At 43.1% G+C, this 23,207-nt stretch overlaps 1 protein-coding gene across 1 annotated transcript in view; it reads right to left on the bottom strand.

The window, feature by feature from the left end:
* LOC126195366 (uncharacterized) overlaps positions 1-23,207 on the bottom strand; it is a 115,857-nt gene that overhangs the window by 9,717 nt on the left and 82,933 nt on the right. The window contains exon 7 of the mRNA XM_049933942.1: positions 7,277-7,432. Coding sequence (XP_049789899.1) covers positions 7,277-7,432 — 156 coding nt within the window. The remainder of the gene's footprint in view (positions 1-7,276; positions 7,433-23,207) is intronic.

The raw sequence follows: 23,207 nt of genomic DNA, 5'->3' as shown, positions 1-23,207 counted from the left end.
TGAATGATGCAACGAGGCGGACATAATTAATTGGAAGTGCATAAATCTGTGGTTTGAAAGATCAGAATACCATACACGGTCATAGGATTATTCCATGTCCGAGGAGACTATAACGATGGATTTTTTTGGGCATTGAGTTGGTGATAGGAGATGAGAAAGGTAAAGGAACTTGTCATCAGTGGAGGAGTTGGGACGAAAGCCACACTGGTGAACAGGAATAAGATGTTAGTGATTCAGGTGTTGGATACTTTGGGAGATGATGGATTAAGAAATGAGGCCAAGCTGGTGGGGCAGTAAGAGGAGGTATCTGTAGAGGTCTGTGAGTTTGAGTAATCGTAGGGTTTTGCAGGTTTGCTACAGTTCAGGATAGCAACCTATGGAGGGGATCGTGTTATAAAGCATTGCAAGGGTGCCAAGAAAGGAGAGGGGACATTCTGTTAGATGCCGATAGGTAACGCGGTCGTGACCACGGAAAAGACTTGTTTTATGTTATATGCTGTGATACGTGTATTTAATTCTGTGTATGGTATGTTGTCCTGGTAGTGGAAGCTTGGAGCCAGGGGTATGACAGCAGTATTTGTGGTTTCAGAAATTGGAGGGAACAGTGAATTATCAAGACAAGTTTTCATGAGGAATGGTGAAGATGTCGGAGAGATAGGATGCAAAATGGTCATGTTTGCTCAGGTTGTCAGGCAATGGATAGTTGTTGTGGAGGAGCGGTTAGTGAGGTATGTAATTACTGCTATGGAGTTGATGGAATGCTTTCCCATATTTGGATGGGTTAATGAGTAGTGTGGCGTTGAGTCTCATACATATCTGGCGCCAGTCGCGGCGTTTACTTACGTTTTCTTACATTAAGAGCGTTATTGTAAATTACAACGGTGGAAATAGCAGCTTTGTTTCACATTACCTGAGAGGAATCTGAAAAATGGCGTACATGTGTCTTTAAACTTAATAAAAAAGTAAATAAAATTATTAATGGTGATTAACATCGTCACAAGGTGCTAAAGTGTGATAATACACTGATGAACACTCGTGTCCCATGATGTAACACCACCGTTCGGATGCAGTGCGTACAGCTAAAATACAAATAGCTTAGGACGTTTGGCCGATAGGTGTCGCTGGCTGCATGTGCCTCTTACAATGGCGCGTCAGAATGCCAAAGATATGTTGTAAGGTAAACACAAGCCAAATTAGGATGCGTCAGAAACGCAAGAAAAACAAAGCTTAAGCGTAATATTGGGTCTGAAATAAGACGTTAGTTAAAATCACAAATGTAATGTCTAAAATATGTGTCTAAGACGTAAAAAGTACACTAGAAATTAGTTGAAAGCACAGTACTGAGACACGAGACAAGTCACAGTCTAAAGTTGCCCTCTACCAAAACTACGATTCGGTCGTTTTGGTGCTCTACATAAAAGACGCAGTAAATGTTGGAATTACTGATAGTATTGGTAGGAAAAGAAAAATAAATAAATGTATGAGAGAAAAACCAGGAGCCAACGACTTATTTTCTTTATTTTTTTTTTTTTTTCACGTAACTAAAGCTCCACATCGTTCAGTGTGACTCCACCTTGCATTCATGCTGTATATTCATACGAAATATAAATTGCATTTTATAAGTAATAAATATTAGCTGATCACATAACTTCTGCACTCTAATGTAACCAAAGGAATTACTTTCGATGCAAGTACAGTTTACATGCACAAACATAAAAAAATTAATATTATCATTTGTGTTTTTTGACCTCAATAGAAAGATCATCATGATCAAAGGCAAGAAGTGTGAAAGTTGCTTATGAGTAAAAGAAATGTTTTACACAAGCTCGGTGAAGTACTGAAGAGATGTTTAAAGTGATTTTGTTTTGCTTTTTTTTTAATTTTACCTGTTTTTGGAGGAAATAGCATATTCTATCGTTGTATGATAAATCTTTATATTTTTTCTTGTTTGTTGTTCTATATTCCTGTATTTAACGCCAAAAATGAACAATTTTCGAATAGAAACTGAATTAAATATTAACTTTTGCAATTTTGCTATAAATAAACTTTTTTTAAGTAACACACAGGAGGGTACCCATATAGAAAAAAAATATTTCGTAGGTTCCGTGGCGCTGTATATATCTTCACTCAGTTTCTAGACGGTTCACCTCTTCTAGTTTCTTGGTGAATCTTGTAGGACATTGATCGCATACGCAAACAAAACGATCGAAATACCCTAAGCCCAAGAAGTATGCAACACACCCAACCTACGAGTAACGCGGTTACGGTCTTAATTGACCGAAGCTACTGGGAAGTACAGTAGTCTACGCATACTTATTACAGTCCTATGTAACCTACGGTAGCTTCACAAATCTGCCACAGGCACAACGAGCTCAGAAAAAGAGAACAAAGAAGCCACGAAAAATCCAGGAGGGAAGGGATTTACACACATGCGAACAAGACATCGACGGTGTTTGGCAAAGAACAGAAAGCGAACCAAAATGTAAAAAAGCTGCAAGAGCACGTCATGCAGTGAAGAACTGGGAGTTCATTCAGAATTTTTTTTTGGGAGTGGGGGGGGGGGGGAGTGGTGTTTCTTGTACCCTTAGATCTCTACTTTCTCCAGAAAGTTTATTAGGTGGCCCTTAAGCGCAGTATTTACTACTTCCATGTTGTTTACTGTATACTTGTGTTCAGTGGGGTGTGAATGAAATGCAGGTTTGGTCTGCGGATGAATGTTCCCTAGATCTAATACTAAAATTTCTAAGCGCCTGTCCAATGTCAAATTTATCACTGTGATTGTAACGTAGTTTATAGATGCCTAAATTTGAAAACCCACTTTCTTTGTTATCTGCATTATGTCGAAGCCGAAGATTTAGAGCATTATTTATTTTTCTCACCGTTCAGAAACTTTCTACAAAATGTGATCTGGGCCTAATTTTTAATAAGTCCTGTGCTCTTGGGTGTTCATGGTATTCCTATTTTCTTTATCTTAATATATGTTAGCATTATAAAGCTCTCTGTGTATCCGTTTGATACGGGTACTTATTTAATATGTGTAATTCTTTCCATTTTTCTTGTATAATGGCAAAAGAATAAGTTGGCATATCACGGATGTAGAAAAGGTACTTTTACCGTTCTTTGTATTAACGTGTCAAATTCTTTAGGTATTCCACGGCTGTCTAATGGCATTAAAATAAGTTGGTACACTATGGAAGCAAAAAAAGCTCTTTCATGTCGAATTAGATGAGAGCATTTGGAGAGATTAATATTATCAGTGCATGTAGGTTTTCCTATAAATGCAGAGCTCAAGTCTATTGTTATTTTTAGGAAGGTCCGAAGAGTTAACAGAATTATTTTTTTCAATTTTTTGGTGCTTGGAAGTGAACCGTCACGCAAAGGCATCGATATCGTTTATGTTACCTTTTATCATTGCTAAGGTAGCTACATTGCCGTTATAGTAACTGACATGATCTTTCCAGCTTGTAAATTTATCAAAAAATTATTTGTAGTTCATAAATTTGATGTGCCAGCTAAGCTATTGTCCATTGAGACGCCCCTTTTTGGCAATATATTTTATTACCTAAAGAGAAAAAGTTGTAGGAGAACCCAAGTGAAGCTTTCCAACGAGCTCAGTGTCTTCTGTTGTACTAGTCTTCCTGTGAGTCTGTAGAATACGTTCTATAATCCCAGTGATTTCGTTAATCGGGACTTTAATATAAGGATTAGTAATATCAAATGATTCTAAAGTTGTATCATCAGGAAGGGTTACATTTTTAACGGCAGTCCTGCGTCACGCGCTATGAGTGTTCAACAAAGATTATCACGTTTTTATATCTTCTAATGATGCCAGTCATGGCTAAAAATTTTATTTACTTCTTTTACTAAGTTCAAGGAGAGAGGCTTGTTATTTCTCAGGTGTATCTCAAGTCATACAAACCAACGCAGGAAGTTAACCTGTAGTAACTTACCATAACGCTCTTACTCATACGGGAGTTAGAGGTATAGGTACAGATATTTTTACAGGTACCTGAGGAGAGTGTACTGAACAACATTATATCAGAATTTACTTCATTTTCAGACTAATAATTATAGCTGTTAGGTGTAGTATGTAGTATGTAGGTTCGTTAGTACCACCAAGTACGGCACCGATGGCCGCTGCAGTCTGGTCCCTTCAATCCCATAAACCAACCAACCACCAAGTACAGGTGGCGAGTGCAAGCCATTAATGCTAATTTTTTGGAGGGTTGGAGGGGGGGGGGGGGACGGAGAGGAGCAGATCAGGTGTAGAAGTGTGGACGTAGAGATGCAAAACTGATAGACGGAATCCACTTAGTTGTGCATTTACGAGCCTGCCAGCAGGAAGACTGTTAGAAGGATAGAGAACACAGATCACAGTTTCTGCACTTGTACCCCAACACCTCGAATATGTACAACTTAATCCTTTTTTAGATCGATTTGATGATGGTTGTAATGGTCGAAACCAGTAATTAAATAATGAAATTTTCGATCAAATAGTGTTTTAGTTTCTGCAAATGTAAAATGGTGCAAAATATTACAGTTTTCAGAAAAAAATATTTGAAAGATATTGACAAGGACAAGTAATATGCAATGCGTACAAAAAGCAAGAGGGAACAATAAGAATCGAACATCTAGAACGAAGTGCATGGAAGCATCTTTCGACCATTCTGTGCATCGAAGAAGAAAAGACGGAGGTAAGTGGATAGTTCAGGAGTGGGATTAAAACAGTGGGTGAAAAGTTATCATTGATGATATAGCTTTCCTCTGTTGAAAGTGAAGAAGAGTTACACGACTGATTGAATGGAATTAAACTCTAATGAGTACAGAAATGTTAAAGGGTAAACAAAAGAAGATGAGTAACAGAAATGAGATTAGCGAGAAACTTAAGACCAGAATTATTGACCACGAATTAGGTAAAGTGAAAAATGCTTCTGTATTGGAAGCAAAATAATACATGACAGATGAAAAGAAGACACAGAAAGCAGACTGACTCAGGGAAAGAGGGCATTCCTGGCCAGAAGAAGTCTAGTGATATTAAACATATACCTTAATTTGAGGAAGGCGTTTCTGAGAACGCTCATCTTAAGCATTGCATTGTGTAGAAATGAATCATGTGATGCGTGTTGTCTTCCGTCCAAAGACTGGTTTGATGCAGCTCTCCATGCTATTCCATCCTGTGCAAGATTTTTTATCTCCAAGTAACTACCACAGCTTACATCCTGAATCTGTATTCACCCCTTGGTCTCCCTCTACGCTTTGTACTCCCCCCCCCCCCCCAAACACACACACACATACACTTCGCTCCAATACCAATCTGGTGATTCCTTGATGTCTCAGAATCTGTCCTGTCAACCAATCCCTCTTTCTGGTCAGGTTGTGTCACCAATTTTTTTTCTCTCCAATGCTCTTCTGTACTCCCTCATTAGTTACATCATTTACCCATCTGATATTCAGCAATTTTAAAAGATTTTATTCTCTTCTTGTCTAAACTGTTTATCGTCCATGTATCACTTCCATACGTGGCTATACTACATACAAATATTTTCAGAAAAGACTTCCTAACACTGAAATTTATATTCGATGCTAACAAATAGTCTGTTTCAGAAACGCTGCTTTGCCATTGCCAGTCTACATTTTCGGTCATGTCTACTTCGGAAGTCAATAATTTTGCTGTCCAAATAGCAAAACTCACCTACTACCTAAAGTGTCTCGTTTCCTAATCTAATTCGCTCAGCATCACATGATTTAGTCCTACTACATCCCATTCTCCTCGTTTTACTTCTTTTGCTGTTCATCTTATATCCTTCATTCAACTCACTGTCCATTCCGTTTATCTGCTCTGCCAAATCCTTTGCAGTCTCTCACAGAATTTCAGTGCCATTAGCAAACCTCAAAGTTTTTATTTCTGCTCGCTGAATTTTAATTCATAGTTTTGATTTCTTTTACTGCTTGCTAAATGCATGGACTGAGTAACATAGAGGTTAAGCTACAACCGTGTCTCACTCCATTCTCAACCACTGCTTCCCTTTAAAGTCTTTCAACTCTTATAACTACCGTATAATTGACGTCTGGTTTCTGTACGAGTGGTAAATAGCCTTTCGCTGCCAGTATTGTACCCTTGCTACCTTCATAATTTTAAATACAATATTCCAGTAAACATTGCCGTAAGCTTTCTCTGTCTACAAACGCTACAAAAGTAGGTTTTCCTTTCCTTAACATATCTTCTAAAAATACTTCGGGGGCTCAGAGTTATTTAGCGTGATCATACATTTCTCTGCAGTCCAATCTGATCTCCCTAAAGGTCGGTTTCTACCAGCTTTTCCACTCTTCTGTAAAAAATTTTTGTTAGAATTTTGCAACTGACAGTTCATCATTATAAATCACAGAACTCGGGTAAACCGGAAAAGAAGAGAATCAGAGCGGCCCCTTGTGGCCGAGCGGTTCTAGGCGCTTCAGTCCGGAACCACGCGACCGCTACGGTCGCAGGTTCGAATTCTGCCTCGGGCTTGGATGTGTGCGATGTCCTTACGTTAGTTAGGTTTAAGTAGCTCTAAGTTCTAGGGGACTGATGACCTCAGATGTTAAGTCACATAGTACTCAGAGCCATTTGAACCATTTGAAGAGAATCAAAGCGTTTGAGATGTTGTGCTATAGAAGGCTGTTGAAACTTGCGTGGAATAAGATACGACAAGATTTTTTGCATAATCTACGAAGAAACGAACATAGGCAAAATACTGACAAAAGGAAGGGCCAGGATTACTGTACTTGTGTTGAGACATCAGGAAATAACGTCCATGGGAGCAGGGGGAGATGCAGAAAGTAAAAACTGCAGAATAATACATAAATTAGAATACATTCCACAAACAATTGGGACCGATGACCGTAGCAGTCTGGTCCCTTTCATCCCCCCAAACCAAACCACAAACAATTAAGATCGAAGAGTGCAAGTCGAAATGAAGAGGTTGGTATAAGAGACGAATTCGTGACAGGCCACATCAAACGAATCAGAAGAGCGAGTTTAGTCAGTAAGAAGAAGATCGCTGCAGATACAGTTGGATAAGTCTGTTCTGTACTTGTTTTATTGTCTTATAATGTGTCAACGTAAGACCGAAAAGGATTTTACTGAAATTAATGCTGGCCGCGGTAGGCTACGTGCTCAATACGCATGAAGAAGATGCGAAGCTCCAACAATCTAAATATTCGTTTTCAGGCTACCTTTAAAACCAGCTGATTATCACTGCTTACGGTATTAAAGCATGTGTACACGTCTACATACCTGCAGGAAGAGATTTCTGGAGAGCGTGAATATCTTGCCTATCTGCAGCTTAAGAGGGCGCGACGCCTGCAGCATGAAGATCCGCAGTGAACTGCAGAAGCGCTGGTCAGCGTCGGCCCAGCCGCAGCTGAAGGCAGACTCCAGCAACCGCTCGCTCTGAAACACGCGTGTTGTCACCACACACTCTGTAGAGTAAGACAATACTTGTGTAACATCTAAAAAACTCATTTCAGCAGTTCCAGGCCTAATAAATTATTTATGCAGCAGACACACATATGAAGAATTTGACCAAAATCATGTGGAAAGTATCAGTGTGCCGAGAAGATGTGATAATTGGTTACACAGGGTGATCAAAAAGTCAGTATAAATTTGAACACTTAATAAACCACGGAATAATGTAGATAGAGAGGTAAAAATTGACACACTTGCTTGGAATGACATGGGGTTTTATTAAAACCACCCCATATTGCTAGACGCGTGAAAGATCTCTTACGCGCGTCGTTTGGTGATGATCGTGTGCTCAGCCGCCACTTTCGTCACGCTTGGCCTCCCAGGTCCGCAGACCTCAGTCCGTGCGATTATTGGCTTTGGGGTTACCTTAAGTCGCAAGTGTATCATGATCGACCGACATTTCTATCGATGCTGAAAGACTACATCCGACGCCAATGCCTCACCATAACTCCGGACATGCTTTACAGTGCTGTTCACAACATTATTCCTCGACTACAGCTATTCTTGAGATGGTGGACATATTGAGCATTTACTGTAAAGAACATCATCTTTGCTTTGTCTTACTTGTTATGCTAACTATTGCTATTCGATCAGATGAAGCGCCGTCTGTAGGACATTTATTGAGGATTTTTTTCCCTAATAAAACCCCATGCCACTCCAAGCATGTGTGTCAATTTGTACCTCTATATCTACATTATTCCGTGATTTATTGAGTTTACAAATTTATACTGACTTTTTGATCGCCCGGTACAATGCGAAAAAGAATTAGAGGGGCACTTTTGAAACCCCATTGCGACGCAGAACTGTAAAATTAGGCTAAGAGATGTCCTCTACCTTCCTCTGCAAGGATGCAAAAGCGTAGCGCACTGTGCAGTCATCCTCAGGATCGGCGGCGCTTCAAATAACTGAAGTGTTGACGCATACGAAAAAAGGGCCAGATCTCAGTTCATATGAGGTGTAAGGTGTGAGTTCATGATTTCATGTTGGCACCAAATATCACCCAAAATTCTGCCCAAGGCCATCGTGGACGTGACATATGGTGAGAAGTTCACCACTCACCCATTAATGTCTCATCCCTTCTCTAGACGCTTCTACAGTGGAAGTCACAACCCCGACGCCATGGATTGAAATTACACAGTTTTCTTACGGATGGCCGAGGGAAACTTTTCAGATAATCGCCGCTCAGAATCGATACGAAAAGACCTCAGGAAGTGGCATAAAGGGCACCAATGAAACCATCCCTTCGAAAATGGCTTTGAGCACTATGGGACTAAACTTCTGAGGTCATCAGTCCCCTAGAACTTAGAACTACTTAAACCTAACTAACCTAAGGACATCACACACATCCATGCCCGAGGCAGGATTCGAACCTACGACCGTAGCGGTATCGCGGTTCCAGACTGTAGCGCCTAGAACCGCATGGCCACTCCGGCTGGCAAACCATCCCTTCGCTTGGGGCGTTATTTACATACATTTCATGGTCGAAAAAGAAAACAGTCCGCAGAGTGATGTGCTACAGAACGACGTTCTTGACAAACTTTGACACTGCTGATGCCCCCGGGGCAATCCGGCACTTTTCTATGGACATCAGAGGGCTGCAACCGGTTTGTATGTGATGCGACCCCTTCCGAGTATAGTGTGACTGCAGTTTTTTCTCAGTTATACAGGGTGAAGCCACTAGGGTCAGTTCAAAACCATTTGACGAAATTTTAACGTGATGTGAAGCAGGAAAGCTGTTTACACTTTTTCAGCTCTCCTGCTTTTTGTCCTCATGTGGCGTGCCCAAGGGAGAGTGCATCATTGATACGTGAATGACTAAAAGGAAATGGGCGCCAAAACGACTCTGCCAGTTCAGCATCACCCTAATTGCCACTCATGCACTTTTGTTGAGACTTTAAAAATGTACTCATACAGAGACAACCCATAACTAATTCCTAGGCACCTGCAGGCAGGCAAACCCTTTGACAACCTACTACTTCCACGTATCTGCAAGTAAGCACTGCAGTAGCAATGTAGCGCCACTCACCTATGGCGCGTCACAGGGGTGCATTTAAGTTGCTTGCTTTTAAACGAGTCATTGACACAATTTTCATACCTTTGCGCTAACGATAATGCTTTTAGAAAACGCTTAGTTTTCTGGTGTGGACTATGGTAAAATGCATGCCTGACAGGCCGCAGCATTCCTGACATTCACGCTCTTCTCAGCAGCATAATGTGTAGCATGAGCAAGTATCTATGCACTGCACATTTTCTCAAATCCAAAATTAACTAGTTTACATGGTACTCCATTCTTAGATGCTAATTGCCTTAGGGAAATGTAGATGCAATAACATGGTAGGTGCCAGCCGCGGTGGCCGAGTGTTTCTAGGCGCTTCAGTCCGGAACCGCGCGACCGCTACGGTCGCAGGTTCGAATCCTGTCTCGGGCATGGATGTGTGTGGTGTCCTTGGATTAGTTGGGTTTAAGTAGTTTTAAGTTCTAGGGGACTGATGACCTCAGATGTTAAGTCCCATAGTGCTCAGAGCCATTTGAACCATTTTGAACATACTAGGTGTATCTTCTGGTAAACCTTCCGGGATGTAAGGTCGTGGTCCATGAAACTCTTCAGCTCCTAACGTTTCTTGCCGACTCACCGGAGGAGAAACACCCCTCTGAAGATGTCCAGCGCAGCTCTGGACGAAACGTTAGGAGCTGAAGAGTTTCATGGACCACGACCTTACATCCCGGAAGGTTTACCAGAAGATATGTCATCCGGTCGTGAAAGCTTTCATACTATGATACTAGGTGTACTCAGTGAGGGCCGTTTGCTTAATGTTGTCAGAACAAAGTAACAAGATAACACTCGATTACACTATGAAGAGCCTTTCGAGATCAGTATTCTGGGGATGGGAAGAGTATAGCAGAGCATGATGGAGGATATCCACGTTGACTAAGTAGCTAGAGATGGCAGACAAAATAAGTAATAGCCAAATACATCAGCATGAAGATAGTAAAAGGAAGAAAATTCTGATGGCTTCATCTTTACTCTGGAATAATCACTTTATAACATACGCTGTATCTTGGTTAAAATTAACATGATTTTGACAAATTAGATGTTGTTGATTAGCTCTTTTTAAGGAAAATGTACTGAGTTGCTTAGTATGAGGTGGTGAAATAGTACAATTAATTAGTTTACAGGCAGCTAGACATAAAATACGGATTGACACACAGTGGCATCCCACTCTGGGATCACATTAAGAGCATAATTTAAGATCAGAAGATACAACTAACTCATATTTATGTAGATACATTGAACAATAACTACGATACAGTTAAATATTTAAATTAAAAGCTAATGATAAGAAATAACACAGACCTACATACACGATGAGAATATGAAGACAATGTTCTTTCTGAACAACACAAAACATTTTCGAATATTTTGAAAGTCTTCTGCTATTGAGGTCTATCATACTATTCAAATACTGGTATATACGTCAGCACTTGCATGTTCAAAAGAACGTACAGTCAGTCTTCTGTCAGTTAGAGTAGCTTTATCTTTGGTTGAGAACCACAAAAGAATGTCTGTAGCACGCTACTCACTCTCTGATATTAGACAGGCAGTATTACTTTTGGCAGTGAGATCAGGTAGCAGGGTCTCGTAGCGTGTGGCTTGAGGGACAAAGGACAGAGAACAAGCGCCAAGCCCAGTATTCAGATTGCTGAAATCGTAGGACAGTAATTATAAAACTGGGATCTGATAGATTGACTCTGGTACTCTGACTGATGAATATTTGCGTTTGGGCCTGACGTAATCCAGCTCGAATCTTCCTGTGTCACTTGGCCTTTTCCCAGTATATCTCCACCTTTCAGGAGTTTTGAACACTGTTTTTGCTATTACTAGCTGAAATACAGATAGTTTGTTGTACCTTGAGGCAACTCAATATCTCGAATACGACCCATCATACTAAGAATGTGTTCTAGGTGAAAAGTGAATATTAGCAGAGCTGACATCTATCTGACTTACAACTGGCTGCCTCCTAACCACCTTTCCTGCATGGGAGGGGTTAACTTCGTATTTTCACATACGAAGCAGCACCCCCACCACCATTTTATTGCATATTCGAATTCGGCGCAAAAATATCGATGGTTTTCTCAAATCATTTCTTCCCATTCGTGGTAGATGGTGCTGTAATCGACATATACAGGGTGTTACAAAAAGGTACGGCCAAACTTTCAGGAAGGTAATGTTGACTTCGGTGCTTGTGTTGACATGCGACTCATTACTCTTACAGTACTAGCATCAAGCACATCAGTACGTAGCATCAACAGGTTAGTGTTCATCAAGAAGGTGGTTTTGCAGTCAGTGCAAAGTTTACAAATGTGGAGTTGGCATATGCCCATTTCATGTATGGATTAGCATGGGGCAATAGCCGTGGCGCGGTACGTTTGTATCGAGACACATTTCCAGAACGAAGGTGTTCCGACAGGAAGACGTTCGAAGCAATTGATCGGCATCTTAGGGAGCACGGAACATTCCAGCCTATGACTCGCGACTGGGGAAGACCTAGAACGACGAGGACACCTGCAATGGATGAGGCTATTCTTCGTGCAGTTGACGATAACCGTAATGTCAGCGTCAGAGAAGTTGCTGCTGTACAAGATAACGTTGACCACGTCACTGTATGGAGAGTGCTACGGGAGAACCAGTTGTTTCCGTACCATGTACAGCGTGTGCAGGCACTATCAGCAGCTGATTCGCTTCCACGGGTACACTTCTGTGAATGGTTCATCCAACAATGTGTCAATCCTCGTTTCAGTGCAAATGTTCTCTTTACGGATGAGGCTTCATTCCAACGTGATCAAATTGTAAATTTTCACAATCAACATCTGTGGGCTGACGAGAATCCGCACGCAATTGTGCAACCACGTCATCAACACAGATTTTCTGTGAACGTTTGGACAGGCATTGTTGGTGATGTCTTGATTGGCCCCATGTTCTTCCACCTACGCTGAATGGAGCACGTTATCATGATTTCATAAGGGATACTCTACCTGTCCTGCTAGAACATGTGCCTTTACAAGTGCAACACGACATGTGGTTCATGCACGATGGAGCTCCTGCAAATTTCAGTCGAAGTGTTCGTACGCTTCTCAACAACAGATTCGGTGATCGATGGATTGGTAGATGCGGACCAATTCCATGGCCTCCACGCTCTCCTGACCTCAACCCTCTTGACTTTCATTTATGGGGGCATTTGAAAGCTCTTGTCTACGCAACCCCGGTAGCAAACGTAGAGACTCCTCGTGCTCGTATTGTGGACGGCTGTGATACAATACGCCATTCTCCAGGGCTGCATCAGCGCATCAGGGATTCCATGCGACGGAGGGTGGATGCATGTATCCTCGCTAACGGAGGACATTTTGAACATTTCCTGTAAGAAAGTGTTTGAAGTCACGCTGGTACGTTCTGTTGCTGTGTGTTTCCATTCCGTGATTAATGTGATTTGAAGAGAAGTAATAAAATGAGCTCTAACATGGAAAGTAAGCGTTTCCGGACACATGTCCACATAACGTATTTTCTTTCTTTGTGTGTGAGGAATGTTTCCTGAAAGTTTGGCCGTACCTTTTTGTAACACCCTGTATAACGTGTGACTGTTTCTGCAATTAAGAACCGACGCATTTACGATGTAAATCTAAACCATTCCGTTCTAACTGTTGATACTGATGTTCGAAATTTACTTTAGTGTTGCGAATGCGATTGTACAGTACAAATAACATGGCTAGAAGTTAACTTTCTGGCAAACAGGCTGTTTGTATTATAACGTAGGTTTCTGTCCGTATGGGATTGATTGAGGTGAGCCCCAAGCTTTGAAATGCTTGATTTCGGTGGCCGCCCTCGAACCCCGTCATCAGGGCGATTGATCTCAATGTGTGTTTCCATACAACTGACAACTCTCGTGCTGGCCGGTAAGCGGCTAACAGCGGAATACAAACCACAACCATTGCAATGATTTTAAAAATTACATTTTTGTGGGAGACGACAACCTCAACGTGTTTTGAGAATGAAAGCAGGGTCCAAGGAGGCTGTATTTTTTTCATTATCTGTGCGAACGACCGGCATCAAATTTAGGAAACTTTCAAGCACGTATTAGATTATAATACACTGCTGGTACATGTGGACATATTCCTGTCCATACGTACCGATGTATTACAATGTAAAATGAGCTGCAAACTTAAAAGTACGAGCTTGAAAATGGCCAAGTTTGAAACTGGCCGATCGCACAGAAAATAAAAAGAATACGCCCAGGCTGAATCATTTTTCCATTCTCATTACAATAAGGTGAAACGTTCATGAAGTAGTAGTGAAGGGTGTACCTGCCATGGACACTCATTAAATTCAAGCTACCCAGTGGTGGTAGGCAAGGAAACCATTGAAATCAAGCACACCAATTGTGAGAGGTAAGGGGACTCACCGATGGAAACACAAAACTGTTACATTTACGTCGTTGTTCCTGGATCACGCTAAACGTAATTTCTACTCAGACGTTGAATCGGCTAACCGTATTGTACCGTAAAATCAAATTCGCAGCACTGAAGTAAATTTCGGAGACTTACATTTACATCATTAATGAATTCTAGAATCAAATGCAACGGTTCCGAATTGCAAAAAGAGGCACACTTGATATCTGTCGATTACAGCGCCAGCACGAGTGGGAAACAATGGTGTGATTAAACTGTACATAGTTTTCGGCTTAGCATTCGAATGTGTAATAAAAATGGAGTGGTTCACAATTTTAAAATTCAATGTTGACCCCGCCCAAGCAGGATGAATGGTTAGGTGGTGGCCATATGTAGCACAGTCAGGTATCCGCTTTACTGATATTAACATTTCATCCAAAACTTTTTTCATACGATTCGTCGTTTTCTACATATTTTGTTGTCCCAAATTAAAACAAACACGTTGTACCCTGGTAGGGCACAACATTATGACCACCGACCTTTTTTTTTTGGTCATCAGTCTACTGACTGGTTTGATGCGGCCCGCCACGAATTCCTTTCCTGTGCTAACTTCTTCATCTCAGAGTATCACTCGCAACCTACGTCCTCAATTATTTGCTTGACGTATTCCAATCTCTGTCTTCCTGTACAGTTTTTGCCCTCTACAGCTCCCTCTAGTACCATGGAAGTCATTCCCTCATGTCTTAGCAGATGTCCTATCATCCTGTCCCTTCTCCTTATCGGTGTTTTCCACATATTCCTTTCCTCTCCGATTCTGCGTAGAACCTCCTCATTCCTTACCTTATCAGTCCACCTAATTTTCAACATTCGTCTATAGCACCACATCTCAAATGCTTCGATTCTCTTCTGTTCCGGTTTTCCCACAGTCCATGTTTCACTACCATACAATGCTGTACTCCAGACGTACATCCTCAGAAATTTCTTCCTCAAATTAAGGTCGCTATTTGATATTAGTAGACTTCTCTTGGCCAGAAATGCCTTTCTTGCCATAGCGAGTCCGCTTTTGATGTCCTCCTTGCTCCGTCGGTCATTGGTTATTTTACTGCCTAGGTAGCAGAATTCCTTAACTTCATTGACTTCGTGACCATCAATCCTGATGTTAAGTTTCTCGCTGTTCTCATTTCTACTACTTCTCATTACCTTCGTCTTTCTCCGATTTACTCTCAAACCATACTGTGTACTCATTAGACTGTACATTCCGTTCAGCAGATCATTTAATTCTTCTTCAGTTTCACTCAGGATAGCAATGTCATCAGCGAATCGTATCATTGATATCCTTTCCCCTTTATTTTAATTCCACTCCTGAACCTTTCTTTTATTTCCATCATTGCTTCCTCGATGTACAAATTGAAGAGTAAGGGCGAAAGGCTACAGCCTTGTCTTACACCCTTCTTAATACGAGCACTTCGTTCTTGATCGTCCACTCTTATTATTCCCTCTGGTTGTTGTACATATTGTATATGATCCGTCTCTCCCTATAGCGTATCCCTACTTTTTTCAGAATCTCGAACAGCTTGCACCATTTTATATTGTCTAACACCTACTAGCTATATAAACCAGTCCAGGCGGCCGGCCGCGGTGGTCTAGCGGTTCTAGGCGCTCAGTCCGGAACCGCGCGACTGCTACGGTCGCAGGTTCGAATCCTGCCTCGGGCATGGATGTGTGTGATGTCCTTAGGTTAGTTAGGTTTAAGTAGTTCTAAGTTCTAGGGGACTGATGACCACAGATGTTAAGTCCCATAGTGCTCAGAGCCATTTGAAACATTTGAACCGTCCAGGAGATAGCGACGTCATCTGGCGAGGAATGGCTTGTAGTCAGACACACGCACGGTGCATCTAGTATCAGTGAGCGTGCTGTCCATGTGTAAAATGGGGAAGGCGCACGATATGTCTGAGTTTGACTGACGACACAGTGTGATGGTCGGAGGCTCGGCACGAAAATTTGGGGTGTTCGAGGAGTGTTTTGGTGTGTGTCTTCAACACGTGGTGAAAGCAATGTGAAACCACATCAAGGCGTTGGGCAGCCACTCCTTAAAAAAAATGGCTCCAAGCACTATGGGACTTAACATCTGAGGTCATCAGTTCCCTAGACTTAGAACTGCTTAAACCTAACTAACCTAAGGACTTCACACACATCCATGCCCGTGGCAGGATTCGAACCTGCAACCGTAGTAGCAGCGTGGTTCCGGACTGAGGCGCCTAGAACAGCTCGGTCACGGCGGCCGGCTGCCACTCCTCATTACAGATCTCGGACATCGTAGGTTAAGCAGGCTGGTAAAACGGAACAGGTGGCGAACTGTGTCGGAACTAACATAAGATGTCAATGCTGGGCAGAGTACAGAGAACCGAACACTCCTAATCTATCGATGTCCCAATGTTAACACCACGACCATGGCAACTACAACTGAAATGGACGTTATCGCACTAGCAGAGCGTTGCATGGTCTGATGAATCCCGATACCTTCTTCTTCATGCCGATGAGAGGGGGCGAAACTGTCGTCTTCCAGCGGAACAGCTCCTTCACACCTGAACTGCGGGACGGAGACAAGTTGGCGGCGGCTCCATTATGCTGCAGGGAACATTCAAGTGAGCATCCATAGGTTCAGTGGAGCTCGTGCAAGGCACCATGGCGGCAAAGGAGTATCGTACAATGGTTGCAGACGTTATGAAGATCATATTTCCAGACAGCAGTGGCATTTTTCAACCAAATAACGCGTAACGTCACAAGGCCAGGAGTGTTAGGAGTTGTTCGAGAAACAATTTGGCGAGTTCCAATTGATAAGCCTTCCCCCCCCTATTCGCCAGATGTGAACCTTATGAAACACAACTGAGATGTCATTGAACGTGGCGTCAGACCTTATCACCCCACCCCTCCCTCCACGCAATTTACGGCAATTAGGTGACTTGTGTGTGTGGAAGTGGTTCCATCTCTCTCCAGCGACCTGCCAAGGCCTCATTGCTTCCAAGTCAGGAGCGTCGCCGCTGTTGTCCACGACAAAGATGGACATACCGAGTATTAGGTAGGTGGTCATAATCTCCTGGCTGAACAGTGTATATTGCAAACGTCAATTAGTCTCTCTTCACTCTCATTCCTGTTGCCGAACCCATTGTTGTTGTTGTTGTTGTTGTTGTTGTGGTCTTCAGAGACTGGTTTGATGCAGCTCTCCATGCTACTCTATCCTGTGCAAGCTTCTTCATCTCCCAGTACTTACTGTATTCTCCCGTAAATCTCTCTTTCATTCCCCCATAACTATTAGATTTTAATCTCTCTTTACATGTTATACTTCCGCAGAAATAATTAAAAAGTCAAGATCGTTCAAATAATGTTTACTGGATAACCGGTTTCAACACACTTAAGGTGCCATCATCGGATCTGAATGTAGCTTAACATTTATAAACCATTTGGATCTAACGATACATGAGGCAGACCAGCTAATATAAAATCATTTTCACAAAAATAAAAAACAACTGCTCTCATAGTCATTCTCACATGCCGACCATTGTTAGTCGAGCAGCGCTCATGTACCAAATAGTTTTATCTTGTGACTTCGGTTTTACATATCTGATGGAATACAATCACCATGAGAGCAATTGTTTTTTTTATTTTTGTGACAGTGATTTTATATCAGCTGGTCTGCCTCATGGTTTATAATGGTTTATAAATGTTAAGCTACATTAAGATTCGATGATGGCACCTTTAGTGTATTGAAACCGGTTATCCAGTAAACAGTATTTAAGCGGTCTTGGCTTTCGAATTATTTCTACAACTTCGTGATCGCCCCACAACACACTATGTGTTCACTGCTGTTGTACTTCCGTTGAATGTCCTCATGTTCTTTGTGAATCTCTTCATCTTCTGCTTGTGACATCAGCGTGAATATCGGAACAAATGAGTTGGCGATGGTTTTCTGTCGATTATGTTCAGGTTAATCATGTCACTAAACTGTTCACACTAAATCACTATCTTCCGTACTTTTCTGCTCAGAGCGAATGCTACCCCCGTTATACCATTTTCTGCTGCTGTTGATATGATCAAATGCTCGTCTGACCATATATGTACAGCCTAATTTCGATTGCCTGTTGATTACTGGCGTCACTGATACGGTTGTTGTTGTTGTTGTTGTTATTTTGGGGTCTTCAGTCCAGAGACTGGTTTGATGCAGCTCTCCATGCTACTCTATCCTGTGCAAGCTTCTTCATCTCCCAGTACCTACTGCAACCTACATCCTTCTGAATCTGTTTAGTGTATTCATTTCTTGGTCTCCCTCTACGATTTTTACCCTCCACGCTGCCCTGCAGTACCAGTTGATCCCTACTTCTAGTCAAGTTGAGCCACAAATTTCTCTTATCTCATATTCTATTCAATACCTCCTCATTAGTTACGTGATCTACCTATCTAATCTTCAGCATTCTTCTGTAGCACCACATTTCGAAAGCTTCTATTCCCTTCTTGTCTAAACTATTTGTCAACGTTTCTCTTCCATGCATGGTTGCACTCCATACAAATACTTTCAGAAACGACTTCCTGACACTTAAATCTATACTCGATGTTAACAAATTTCTTTTCTTCAGAAACGCTTTCCTTGCCATTGCCAGTCTACATTTTATATCCTCTCTACTTTGACCTCATCATTTATTTAGTTCCCCAAATGCCGCGCGGGATTAGCTGAGCGGTCTAGGGCGCTGCAGTCATCGACTGTGCGGCTGGTCCCGGCGGAGGTTCGAGTCCTCCATCGGGCATGGGTGTGTGTGTTTGGCCTTAGGATAGTTTAGGTTAAGTAGTGTGTAAGCTTAGGGATTGATGACCTTAGCAGTTAAGTCCCATAAGATTTCACACACATTTGAACATTTCTTTTTGCTCCCCAAATAGCAAAACTCATTTACTACTTTAACTGTCTCATTTCCTAATATAATTCCCGCAGCATCACGCGATTTAATTCGACTACATTCCATTATCCTCGTTTTGCTTTAGTTGATGTTCATCTTATATCCTCCTTTCAAGACACTTTAAATTCCGTTCAGCTGCTCTTCCAGGTCCTTTGATGTCTCTGACAGAATTACAATGTCATAGGCGAACCTCAAAGTTTTTATTACCTCTCCATGGATTTTAATTCTTACTCTAATTTTTTTATTTTGTTTCCTTTACTGATTGCTCAATATACAGACTGAATAACATCGGGGAGAGGCTACAACCCTGTCTCACTTTCTTCCGAATCACTGCATCCCTTTCATGCCACTCGACACTTATAAATGCCATCTGGTTTCTGTACAAATGTATACCAAGATAAAGGACACAAACAGTCAGACCCTAGACGAAGGGCAGGGAAACACAGAACATCGCTTGTTACTTAGCAATCCTTAGATCGAATTTACTGAAAATCAAAAATATTTCCTAATATGTTACAGGGTCCAAGCATAAATGTGTCTTTTATTTTGAACAATACATGCTTTCGAAGAACTGAAAGCATGAATGTCTGTTTTCTTTATAACATTATAAATCTTAAGGAACACTAAGCATTAATGTGTCTTTTCTTTAGAACGAACAAACTTTAAGGAATACAATTTTACTCGAGCCTCACTTTAATCTTGAACCATGATTCGGGAGTTTCTTGTCGCGAGATGGAAGTATATCAAACATGAAAAAAATGCAATTCATCAGGCCGACGTCAGATCATTGCGCAAGGGCTCAGAGGTATATCTCGGTCGCCAGTTTCCGGCCTCAATGGGACAAGAAAATTAGTGTTATTCCTAACACACACATAGCAAAGCTCTCTTACACTATGAAAAACACAACAATAAACCTTTGGCCCGCCCTGGTGATATCTCGCTTAAGGGAAATACAAATGTGGGCACAGCAAAATTAAGAAATTATTGAAGCATCAAACGCAGAAAATACACTCCTGGAAATTGAATTAAGAACACCATGAATTCATTGTCCCAGGAAGGGGAAACTTTATTGACACATTCCTGGGGTCAGATACATCACATGATCACACTGACAGAACCACAGGTACATAGACACAGGCAACAGAGCATGCACAATGTCGGCACTAGTACAGTGTATATCCACCTTTCGCAGCAATGCAGGCTGCTATTCTCCCATGGAGACGATCGTAGAGATGCTGGATGTAGTCCTGTGGAACGGCTTGCCATGCCATTTCCACCTGGCGCCTCAGTTGGACCAGCGTTCGTGCTGGACGTGCAGACCGCGTGAGACGACGCTTCATCCAGTCCCAAACATGCTCAATGGGGGACAGATCCGGAGATCTTGCTGGCCAGGGTAGTTGACTTACACCTTCTAGAGCACGTTGGGTGGCACGGGATACATGCGGACGTGCATTGTCCTGTTGGAACAGCAAGTTCCCTTGCCGGTCTAGGAATGGTAGAACGATGGGTTCGATGACGGTTTGGATGTACCGTGCACTATTCAGTGTCCCCTCGACGATCTCCTGTGGTGTACGGCCAGTGTAGGAGATCGCTCCCCACACCATGATGCCGGGTATTGGCCCTGTGTGCCTCGGTCGTATGCAGTCCTGATTGTGGCGCTCACCTGCACGGCGCCAAACACGCATACGACCATCATTGGCACCAAGGCAGAAGCGACTCTCATCGCTGAAGACGACACTCCATTCGTCCCTCCATTCACGCCTGTCGCGACACCACTGGAGGCGGGCTGCACGATGTTGGGGCGTGAGCGGAAGACGGCCTAACGGTGTGCGGGACCGTAGCCCAGCTTCATGGAGACGGTTGCGAATGGTCCTCGCCGATACCCCAGGAGCAACAGTGTCCCTAATTTGCTGGGAAGTGGCGGTGCGGTCCCCTACGGCACTGCGTAGGATCCTACGGTCTTGGCGTGCATCCGTGCGTCGCTGCGGTCCGGTCCCAGGTCGACGGGCACGTGCACCTTCCGCCGACCACTGGCGACAACATCGATGTACTGTGGAGACCTCACGCCCCACGTGTTGAGCAATTCGGCGGTACGTCCACCCGGCCTCCCGCATGCCCACTATACGCCCTCGCTCAAACTCCGTCAACTGCACATACGGTTCACGTCCACGCTGTCGCGGCATGCTACCAGTGTTAAAGACTGCGATGGAGCTCCGTATGCCACGGCAAACTGGCTGACACTGACGGCGGCGGTGCACAAATGCTGCGCAGCTAGCGCCATTCGACGGCCAACACCGCGGTTCCTGGTGTGTCCGCTGTGCCGTGCGTGTGATCGTTGCTTGTACAGCCCTCTCGCAGTGTCCGGAGCAAGTATGGTGGGTCTGACACACCGGTGTCAATGTGTTCTTTTTTCCATTTCCAGGAGTGTAATTAAACCACCTTAAACACATGTAAAAGCAGCCTTCAAAAACAGCCTCTGCAAGCCACCAACCACGTTAACAGCCGCTATACAAACGGTACTAGGGTAACCTGAAAGTCTAGAAGAATTTAGTTCAGTTACTTTTGAATACAGCTACTGGAACAATTCAACCAGAAACGTAGCATATGGTACAATCTTATGAGCATTAAACAGAATCTACTACCGGCCGTTTTCCAAGATGGCTGTGGCACCTTAAAACACAGTTTATGCTACTACGTACAAATAGGGTGGCTGTGACAAGGCAGGGCGGACCTTTCCTCGTAACTCAAAAGAGTTGCAAGATAAGATCCCACTTACAGCCCACACTAAGCCTTAAAATCACAACACTAGTCACTACCAATAAATCTTGAATTCAAGTAAGGCGCCCACAGTTTCATTGAGAGGAACAAACTATAATAGGCAAACCATTTGCTCTACGGGAGAGCTGAGCACGCGTTGGTGGTTCGGTTAGCAAAGAACTAATCGATAACCGTGGGGCCGTATGGCTACCAACTTCAGACCATGACGCGAGCTGTTCCAGCACAACTAGCTGCCATCGACAGAGACTGGTTTTTCATGAATTGTCACAAACGATGCTCACCTTGGAGTAGTGGCGGCAATCTCGGGGCTCCGTTCGCGAGCGGGGAACCCAAGGAAGATGGAGGCCTGACGCAGCACGGTACTGCACTAGAACCGACAGGCATGCGGCGACAACAGCCGCACCGCTCCGTCTCGCAAGGCCGACTCTCAGCTCCCCATCAGAAAAATCTCTGCGCAGGAAATACCTGCCACGCCTTCGGAAGAAACAATTACATTGGCCCTTGCACGCCTGCTCATACCGACAGCTCAGCGTCGACATGCCCCCCCCCCCCCCAACCCCCCTGCCCGACGCCGGAACCTGTCTCTCTTGCCAACAGTCCGCCAACAAAAGATCCTCTCACGATGAAACTGTTTACAACCTACCGTGCGGGAGGTATCGATCACGCCGCACGGCTCACTAGCATGCTTGTATGATGTTGGGCCATCCAAAGTCAACATGCCTGCCTCCGGCCATTGTGGCCGAGCGGTTCTAGGCGCTTCAGTCTGGAACCGCGTGACCGCTACGGTCGCAGGTTCGAATCCTGCCTCGGGCATGGATGTGTGTGATGTCCTTAGGTTGGTTAGGTTTAAGTGGTTCTAAGTTCTAGGGGACTGATGACCTCAGATGTTAAGTCCCATAGTGCTCAGGGCCATTTTAACCATTTGAACATGCCTGCGCATCAACATAAAACCATTTATGAATTGTACTTCCCGCAGTCTCTACTACCTGGAAGTTCTCGTGACCTTCAACAGTTAGATGGTTTGCCGAGACTAAAAACACTTTCTGTTACGCTTTGGAAAAATTGAATGAAATAGAGTGGAACGAATTACACCATAGGTAGGTTAGAATTAGACTCCACTATTCTACAAAGCATGTACATTTGTAGACACGTTTGGCAGTCGAGGCGTTGGATGCCATTGTGAGATCCTCACAATACTTCAGGCGACGAACAGTGTGAGGTCTCGACCGAGATCCATTTCTACAAGTAGTCCTTCGGAAAAGCGTCAAGCAACACACACATTTAAATAACGAGAACTTCCATGCGAGTCCATTGCCGCAGTTGCGGGACACATTCCTTCATTCCTGACGGTCATAGCAGTACGTAGAGAACGCATTTCCTTCGAGAAATCCCTTTAATCTCGTGGAAACATCCGACGCCATCGAAAATATGGACGGCGAATATCTACAAAGAGCTGTGCGTTCAATTTTACTATCCAGAAAGCAATTTCATGATATTCTCAACAAGTTATAGTTACGTCGCCCAACTGTAGACCT

Source organism: Schistocerca nitens, chromosome 7, assembly GCF_023898315.1.
Source record: "Schistocerca nitens isolate TAMUIC-IGC-003100 chromosome 7, iqSchNite1.1, whole genome shotgun sequence".
Lineage (NCBI taxonomy): Eukaryota > Metazoa > Arthropoda > Insecta > Orthoptera > Acrididae > Schistocerca > Schistocerca nitens.
Note: the sequence above shows the minus strand (reverse complement) of the source record. Positions and strands in the feature narration are given on the sequence as shown.